General features: G+C 38.7%; 1 protein-coding gene across 1 annotated transcript in view; it reads left to right on the top strand.

Annotated features, from left to right (window-relative positions):
• SLC26A8 (solute carrier family 26 member 8) overlaps nucleotides 1-10,043 on the top strand; it is an 82,572-nt gene that overhangs the window by 5,215 nt on the left and 67,314 nt on the right. Inside the window, exons 2-3 of the mRNA XM_019667472.1 lie at nucleotides 317-503; nucleotides 7,633-7,772. Of these exons, the coding sequence (XP_019523017.1) occupies nucleotides 317-503; nucleotides 7,633-7,772 (327 nt within the window). The remainder of the gene's footprint in view (nucleotides 1-316; nucleotides 504-7,632; nucleotides 7,773-10,043) is intronic.

Genomic DNA, 10,043 nt, shown 5'->3' with positions numbered 1-10,043 from the left:
TCGCTGCCACATTTTTGAATATGAAGAAAACGAGGCTTCCTAGAGGACGCCTAGGTTCTAGTCCTGACTCTTAATTGTTTAACAGCCAAGGCTGTTTAAACTTCTGGGCTTTGGTTTCTCCATTTGGAAAATAAGAATAATACACACCTTGCATTCTTTAAAGCATGGTTTTGAGTATAAAATTGTACAACACATGAGAAAGGTTTATAATACTGCAATGTGTTAGGTGGGTGACAGATATCATATGGAAATTTTATTTAAAAGGATCTAGAGTGTTTAAAATTGTTTTCTGTGTGGTCTCTTTCCCTTGTTCCAGGAATGATGCAACCAGAGAGGCGCATTCAGAGTTTTGACTCTAGGTATGGGGATAATAGTTTCACTTACGACGTTAAGCGAGATGTGTACAACGAGGAGACCTTTCACCAGGAGCACAGGAGGAGGGCTGTGTTCTCTCGGAACATGGGCATTGACATCACCACCTTCAGTCACCACGTCCAGTGCCGGTGCGTGCGTGTGCTCACTTACCTGCCGCCAAGCTGGTGGCACCATCACCTGACTTGGCTCCTTTGTACCCGCTCTGTCTTCCTCCTCTGAATTCCTGTCATCGGAACCCTTAGTTGACTGTGTGATTTCTCTTCAACTGTTTTGTGTGCATGAGCATTGTCTTGTAGCACTTCTTGGTTGTAAACTTCCTGAGCATAGAGACCTTAGTTTCCCCCCATTTTTGAGTTAATTTTGCATGGTGTAAAGTAAGGATCCAACTTCATTCTTTTGCATGTGGATATCCCATCTTCCCAGCACCATTTGTTGAAGAGGCTGTTCTTCCCGCATTAAATGGTCTTGACCGGAATATATTTTAATGCATAAAATACATGGGATTATAAAGGAAACCAGTTTTATTCAAATATAATTATCAAAATATGAGAAAAAAACCAAAATTATGTTATGTAATAATGTAGTGATGAATATAAATGGCATGTTAAGCTATCTGCAGCAATTTTAATGTAATATGAAAATATTTGTGATTTCTATTGGTGACAAAGTCAAGTTCTGAGACGTCTCTGGTTTGTTGTCAACATTCATAATTGAAAGACATGCTAAATTTCAGTTAGAAGATTAGTGAACATATAAAGATATAATTTTTCCTTAGTTCACATGCTCCCATGAATTCTATCTACAGACCCCTTGGTGGGGCTGCGGCAGGGGGTGGGGGGGTCCATAGGCTTCAGGTTAAGAATCCTTTGTGACCTACATCATGATATTAACCCTGATTACTCAGTTTGTCCTCACTCACACTCTGGATTTATCACCCACAATCGGCATGTGTTGTGTGATAAATGAGGAAGGCCTCCACACAGCCCTATTGCGGAGCTTCCTCTCTCTGAGGCATTCTCCTTTGTTCATATCCTGCTTTTGTAAGTTGTGGTCTTGAATGTCCCTCTCCAATCTTGCATCACTACTCTCATTTTCTCTGCTCCAGGATGGGTCAGATGTCATATATCAAAGAGGGCATTTGGGGGCCACATTGGTTTGTCTCTATAAAACGATAGTCTTTTCCTGACTTATTCCTCATCATAAGCAGGTACAAATTCCCCTCCCTCTGCCCTACCTAGCCTTAGGCACTTAAATCTGACCTGTTCTGCTCCCATGGGCTTTTTTTTTTTTTTAAGATTTTATTGAGGAATTGGGGAAGGGGAACAGTGTTGGGGAATTGAGGAAGGGGAACAGCCAAGTTGCTGTCCTTCAATCTTAGTTGTGGAGGGCGCAGCTAGCTCAGCTCCAAGCTCACTTGCCATCCAGCTGCCCGTAGGCAGCTCGTGGCTGCTCAGATCAAGGTGCTGTGTTCAATCTTAGTTGCGGGTGAGCATAGCCACCATCCCATGTGAGAGTCGAACCGGAAACCTTGTTGTTAGGAGCACGTGCTCTCACCAGCTGAGCCATCCTGCCACCTGTTGGCAGCTCAGCAGCAGCTCAGCTCGGGTGCAACTCACTGGCCCATGTAGGAATCGAACCAGTGACCCTATTGCTCAGAGCTTGTGCTCTTAACCAACTGAGCCACTCGGTCGGCCCTCCCATAGGCTTTTGTAGCAGTTCTTATTCCCTACTTCTAAAACATACAGTTATAGTCACATCTGAATTTTAACCTGAAAGGCACTGTGGTTAAGAGCAACGCTCAGAAGCAAGATTGCCTGGTTTCGAATCCCAGTTCTGCTGCTTCCCAGCTGTGTGACCTTAAGCTATCCAACCCTACTCTGCCTCCGTTTCCTCACCCGTAAAATGGGGATGGTAATATCACCTACTTCATAAGATGATTGTGATCATTTATTTTTGTATTAAAGTATACGATATTATATTAACTTCAGGTGTACAACATAGTGATTTGACATTCATATATCTTACAATGTGATCACTGCACTAAGTCTAGTAACCATCTGTCACCATGCAAAGTTACCACAGTATTATTGACTAAATTCCCCTTCACTTTTTTCACCCATTCCCCCTCCCTTCTGGCAACTATCAGCTTGTTCTCTGTTTCTGTGGGTCTGTTTTTGTTTTGTTTTGTTTGTTTGTTTTGGGTTTTTTCAGATTCCACATATAAGTGAAATCATGTGGTATTTGCCTTTCTCTGTCTTATTTCATTTAGCATAATGCCATGTTGTCACAAACGGCAGAATTTCTTTCATTTTTATGTCTGAGTAATATTCTATTGTGTATGTATACCACTTCATCTTTATTTATTCATCTATTGATGGACACCTAGGTTGCTTCCATATCTTGGCTATTAAAATACTGCTACAACGAACATAGGGGTGCATATATCTTTTTTTTTTAAAGATTTTATTGGGGAATTGTGGGAAGGAACAGCATTGGGGAATCGGGAAAGGGGAACAGACAAGTTGCTGTCTGTTCTTCAGTCTAGTTGTGGAGGATGTCGCTTCACTGGCCCATGTTGGTATTGTGATCATTGCGCTTTTCCCAGCTAAAGCTGTCAGTCACTGGCCATTGGACAGCCACTCACGGTGGCTCATGGTCGCTCACGGCCACTTATGACAGCCCACTGCCGCTTATGACAGCCCACTGCCGCTTATGGCAGCCCACTGCAGCCTACGCCATTGCCGGTGACTCATGGCAGCCCAGTTCCAGGTTGAGCTGTTGTTCACCATCTTAGGTGTAGAGGGCGCAGCATGTCTGGCCCATGTGGGATCCGAACCAGCGGCCCTGCTGCTCAGAACTTGTGCTCCCAAGCCAGCTCTTAACCAGTGAGCCACTCAGCCGACCCCGGATATATCTTTTTAAATTGGTGTTATTGTTTTCTTCAGATAAACACCCAGAAGTGGAATTGCTGGGTCATATGAGAGTTCTATTTTTAGTTTTCTGAGGACTCTCCATACTGTTTTCCATAGAGGCTGCACCCATTTAATAGTCTCACTAACAGTACACAAGGGTTCCGTTTTCTCTACATTATCGCCAACACTTGTTATTTGTTGATATTTTGATAATAGCCTTACTTCTGACTTGTGTGAGGTGGTATCTCATCGTGGCCTTGATTTGCGTTTCCCTGATGATTAGTGATGTTGAGCATCTTTTCATATGTCTCGTGGCCATCAGTATGTATTCTTTGGAGAAATGCCTCTTCATGTCCTCTGCCCATTTTTTTGATCGGTTTGTTTATTTTTTGTTACTGAGTTGTATGAGTTCCGTGTGTCTTTTGGATGTTAACCTCTTATTGGATATATCACTTGTGAATATCTTCTCCCATTCAATAGGTTGTCTTCATTTTGTTGATGGTTTCCTTCTCTGTGGAGAAGCTTTTTAGTTTGATGAAGTCCCATTTGTTTACTTTGGCTTTTGTTTCCCTTGCTCTAGGGGACATATCCAAAAAAGATATTATGAAGACTGATGTCAAAGAGCTTACTACCTAAGTTTCCTTCTAGGAGTTTTATGGTTTCACATATAATATTTAAATCTTTAATCAATTCTGAGTATCTTTGTATGTGGTGTCAGAGAGTGGTCCAGTTTAATTTTTTTGCATGAACCTGTCTAATTTTCCCAACACTACTTGTTGAAGAGACTGTCATTTCTCCATTGTATATTATTGACTCCTTTGTCATAGATTAATTGACCATATAAGTGAGGATTTATTTCTGGGCCTTCTACTCAGTTCCATTGATCTATGTGTCTGTTTTTGTGCCAATACCATACTGTTTAGATTACTACAGCCTTGTGGTATAGTTTGAAATCAGGGAACAGCATACCACCAACTTTGTTCTTCTTTCTCAAGATTGCTTTGGCTATTCATGGCCTTTTGTGGTTCCATATAAATTTTAGGATTATTTCTTCTAGTTCTGAAAATAATGCCATTGGTATTTTGATAGAAATTGCATTGAATCTGTAAATTGCTTTAGGTAGCATGGACCTTTTGAAGATATCAGTCCTTCCAATCCATGAGCACAGTACATTTATTTTGTATCCTTTTTAGTTTCTTTCTTCAATGTTTTTTAGTTTTTAGAATACAAGTCATCACTTCCTTGGTTAAATTTATTTCTAGGCATTTTACTTTTTTTGATGCAATTGTGAATGGGATTGTTTTCTTAATTTCTCCTTCTGATTGTTTGTTTTTAGTAGATAGAAATATCATGGATTTCTGTATATTAATTTTATATCTTGCTATTCTACTGAGTTCATTTATTAATTTTATTTTTTGGTAGAGTCTTTAGGGTTTTCTATATATAGTATCACATCATCTGCAAATAGTGACAGTTTTACTTCTCCCTTTCCAACTTGGGTGCCTTTTATATCTTTTTATTGTCTGATTGTTGTGGTTAGGACTTCCAATACTGTATTGAATAATAGTGGTGAGTGTGGGCATCCTTGTCTTGTTCCTGATCTTAGAGGAAAGGCCTTCAGCTTTTCACCATTGATATTAGCTGTGGGTTTGTCGTACATAGCCTTTATTACATTGAGGTAAGTTTCCTCTATGCCCACTTTGTTGACAGTTTTTATCATAAATGGATGTTGAATTTTGTTAAATGCTTTTTATACATCTATTGAGATGATCATATGATTTTTATCCTTGCTCTTGTTGATATAATATATCACATTAATTGTTTGCAGATATTGAAATATCCTTGCATCCCTGGGATAAATCCCACTTGATCATGGTGTATAATCTCTTTTAATGTATTGGTAAATTTAGTTTGCTAGCATTTTGTTGAGAATTTTTGCACCTATGTTCATCAGGAATATTGGCCTATAATTTTCTTTTTCCTTTCCTTTTTTTTTTTTAAGTGTCTTTGGTTTTGATGTCAGGTTAATGTTGGCTTTGTAAAATGAATTTGGAAGCATTTCTTCTTCAATTATTTTGGAATGGACTGAGAAGGATAGGTATTAATTATTCTTTAAATGTTTGGTAGAATTCTTCTGTAAAGCTGTCTGGTCCTGGAGTTTTGTTTGTTGGGAGTTTTTTTATTACTGTTTCAATTTTGTTGCTAGTAATCAGTGTGTTCTGATTTTCTGTTTCTTCCTGGTTCAGTCTTAGAAGGTTGTATGTTTCTAGAGATTTATCAATTTTTAGGTTGTCCAGTTTGTTGGCATATAATTGTTCATAGTATTCTTTAATCATCTTTTGTATTTTTATGGCGTTGATTGCAACCTCTCTTCTTTCATTTCTGATTTTATTTATATGAGCTCTCCCTTTCTTGATGAGACTGGCTACAGGTTTATCAATGTGAGGATTTAAAGAGTATTTATAAAGCACCTGGTAAATAGAAAGCACTATGTTAGTGGGTTTTTGAGTTTAAAAAATCTTTTAATTTCATCTCTTCCTTTCTGAAGAAAACCTCATCTTTTGTTTCATTTACTCCCTCTTAGTTAGCAACTGCAAATACAACCTTTCTTGTCAAAATCTCCCATGTGCTATCATACTGACTTACATTCCTCACTTTTAAGGTGACTTAACTAAAATCCAGATTCATGTTAAATGCTTATACTGTTCCCCACCAGCTTCAATTTCTGTTCCTCTAACACCCTCCTTGATTCCTTTTAGTCTTAGATCCTCATTATTCCATGTCCATTTTATTTTTCACTGTGCTAAAGAGGTTTGATTACCTTGCCTAGGGTGACTGGTCTTTTGCCAAGTGACACGTGGAAAGGAGAGGTGACTGGACCAAGTGAAGGAATAAATTGTCCCAATGCCATGCTCTACTCACCTCCATAGAAGATCATAATTGGAGAAAGTACACTCTGTACACCTGCCTAACACCCCGAGACTCTCATAAAAATAGCAATATGATGTTCCTTTCAAGCCAATGGTCTTGCTCCTGGTTAACATTTGTCAATAGGAACTGTGGCAGTAATAGAAGGGATAGAACACTAAACTAGAAATCAGAAGACCTGGTTTCTAGCTTCAGCTCTGCCACACTTACTACTGTGATCTTGGCAATGTCACTTACACTTATTTGGCCCTAATTACCTTAGGGATAGTTATGCTCATAGTTGTGAGAGTCAAACATATGTGACATTATTTCTCTTCTGAGCACACATTTTAGCCTTGCATACACTATAGTTATATTTGTTGCTATAGTCAAATCCCAACTATCCAGCTACAACTCACACATGAAGAATCTTCATACTCTTTGCTTTCAGCCCATACTAAAATGTAAATAGAAAAAAGCAGTTTAAAACCAAACTAGTTTTACTGATTGATTAACTGATCTATGGATTGATTTATGTTCATTCTTCTGTTTTAGACATTCTAAAGGTTCAAGTAGATTTTCTCAATCTCAACATCATTGATATTTTGGACCAGAAAATTTTTTCTTATGGAGAGCTGTCCTGTTCATTTTAGGAGGTTTAGCAGCATCCCTGGTCTCTACTCACTAGATGACAGTCATGATAATAAAAAATATCTCCAGATTTTGCAAAATGTCCCTTGAGGAACTAAATTGCTTCTGGTTGATATCCACTGAGTTAAAGGATAATAGTCTTATTTTACTGCTTTTTCTTTACATGGCTAACTCCTTAAGCATGGTAAGTCCATAATCTATATTTTCTATAAATTCCTACATACATATTACAGATCCATAGAGTGAATGTTAAGTAAAAATTTTAGTATTTGGTAATACTGTGAATGTGTTAATTGCCCCTGCCACCCACTAATATCACACCTCAAAAACCTGTTCTTATCAAGAGAAAGCAGTAACAGTCCATTTTGCTACTGGAAAGTTGGTAGGTTTTCATATTTTCAAACATCCTGTGAAAACACAGACTTGATTTGTATGCTGACTTATAAGGCTTAGTTCTTGTTATATATGTGAAACTGGCTCTCAACTAGAGGCAATTTTTGTCTCCCATGGAACATTTGGTAATGTCTGGAGCCATTTTGGGGTGTCACATCTGGGGGAGGGAGTGCTACTGGCATCTAGTAGGTAGAGACCAGTGATGCTGCTAAACTTCCTACAATGCACAGGACAGCCCCACAACAAAAAACTATCCAGTCCAGTTTATCATAATGTCGATAGTGCTGACAAGGAATTCTGCTGTATGGGAAGAATTATGCACTGTGCCTTATCTTGGCTATGTGGGCTTTTTCTCTGGATAACCTAATCAAGTCTCTTTTCTTCTTTCTCACAGCTGCTCATGGCACAGGTTCCTAAGATGCATGCTTACAATCTTTCCCTTCCTAGAGTGGATGTGTTTATATCGATTCAAGGATTGGCTTCTTGGAGACTTACTTGCTGGTATAAATGTTGGCCTTGTGCAGGTTCCCCAAGGTAAGGAAGATACGAAGCCTTTTCACCCACCAACCAGTCCACTTGCCCAGAGTAAACAATTACTTGTACTAGATGAATAGAAAAAATGTGAATTCCATTTTTTATCATTACCATTTTGTCTCCTTGCCTGCCATATTTTCAACTCCAGATGGTCCTAAAAGACTCAGTTTAGTTTAGACCTCCGCATACTTCCAAGAGTATCTGCAATGCCCATTCATGGTCATTTTTTGTTTAACTCATCATTTCATACTCACATGACTACAATAGCCCTTATTTAGCATTGGTTTCACTTAGGAAGGTGAAGAATAGGAAACATAGCATGCTAACATCTCTTCAGCAAGTCACACACATAGCAGTCCAAGGACTACTCTTTGGTCTTCCAAGCGGCAGTTCAGGTTTAAGACAACAAGGTCACACAAATAGGTAGACAGCTATCTGGGCTTTAGAAGCCTCATTTCCCAAGTAGGAACCAACACCTCTTATAATTTCCATAACTCTCGCTTCCAGGGTCCCACAAGCAACACGCCCAGTTATAAGGTCATTGTGTCCAGAGAAGCCAAAGCTAAGGCTTCACACTGGATATTTATTTTTCATTCTCAGTCCTCTTGGTCCAGGTAGAGCGTACTAATCAAGCTCACTTTTACCATAACAGTTTTGGCTGGTAACACAGCTGACATTCTACTGAAAAAACATCTAGAAAGTTAACCCCAGATCAAATTTATCCACAGAGAAAAAGAAAGGATTTTGTTAATCCTTTACTCATAGTAGTTCACAATTCCCTGCATAGTCTTTAAACACCTCTAGTTCTCTATTCTTGTGGGGCCAACCAGAAAGGATTGAAACTTGTGATTACACAGATTGTGGGTAGCACAAAAGAGGCCAACCAAAGGGGCAAGTGGCAGCTTTCTGACACAGGGCTGTTAGTTGGAGAAAATGGATTTAAAATAATAATAATAATAATTATCATCCAGTAAAATTAACTTTATTTTCCTTTTGGTGTACAGTTCTATGAATTTAAACACATATATAGATTCCTGTAGCCACCACCACAATCAAGATACACAACAGTTCTATGAACCCCAAAACTGTCTTGTGCCATCTCCTTTTACTCACATCCTCCCCTAACCTCTAACCCCTGGCAACCACTGATCTTTTCTCTATCACCATAGTTCTGTCTTTTTGAGAATCCCCCTTCTGAGAATCTCATACACATGGACTCAAACAGTATGTAACTTTTGAGGGCTGGCTTCTTTAATTCAGCATTAGGTCTTTGAATGAATGCAAATGGTTATATGCATCAGTAGTTTGTTCCTTTTTATCCCTGAGTGATATTCCATTGTACAGCTGTGCCACAGTTTGTTTATCCATTCACTTGTTGATGGACCTTTTGTTTCCCGTTTTTTACTGTCACAAATAAAATTGCTATCAACATTCATGTACAGGTTTTTGTGTGAGCATAGTTTTCATTTCTCTAAGGTAAATGCCCAGGGGTGGCATTGTTGGTAAAGTATACTTTTAACTGTCAAACTGTTTTTCAAAGTGGCTGTACCTACCATTTTACATTTCCACCAGCCATGTGTGAGGATTCTGGTTTCTTCACACCCTTGTCAGCACTCGAGATTGTCAGTATTTTTTAATTACACTTTCTACTTTAAGATAATTACAGATTCACGTGCATTTGTAAAAAACTACAGAGAAATTCCCTTGTATCCTTCCCCTACATTCCCCAATGGCAATGTTGTGCAAAACTATAGTTTAGTCTCGTAACCAGGTTATTGGTATTGATACAGTAAAGCTGCAGAGCATTTCCACCGCCAAAAGGATACCTCTTGTTGTCCTTTTACAGTCATCTTCCTCCTGCCACCATTCCCTCTCTAACCCCTGGCAATCACTAATCTGTTCTTTATTTCTATAATACTGTCATTTCAATAAAGTTATTTAAATGGAGTTATACACACATACACTTTTGGGATTGGCTTTTTCCAACATCTTAATTCTCTGGACATTCATGTAGGCTGTTGTGTATGTCCACAGTTTATTCCTTTTCATTGCCAAGTAGTACTCCATGGTATGGATGTACCACAGTTTGTTTAAACATTTAGGCTCAGAGGATATCTGCATTCTTTGCAGCTTTTGGCTATTATAAAAGCAGCTGCTATGAACATTTGCGTGTAGGTCAATGAACATAGTCTTGATTTCTCTGGGATAAATATCCAGGAATGCAGTTGTTGGGTTGTATAGTAGTGGCATGTTTAGTTTTTTTTTTTTTTT

This window comes from Hipposideros armiger, unplaced genomic scaffold, assembly GCF_001890085.2.
Source record: "Hipposideros armiger isolate ML-2016 unplaced genomic scaffold, ASM189008v1 scaffold_497, whole genome shotgun sequence".
NCBI lineage: Eukaryota > Metazoa > Chordata > Mammalia > Chiroptera > Hipposideridae > Hipposideros > Hipposideros armiger.
Note: the sequence above shows the minus strand (reverse complement) of the source record. Positions and strands in the feature narration are given on the sequence as shown.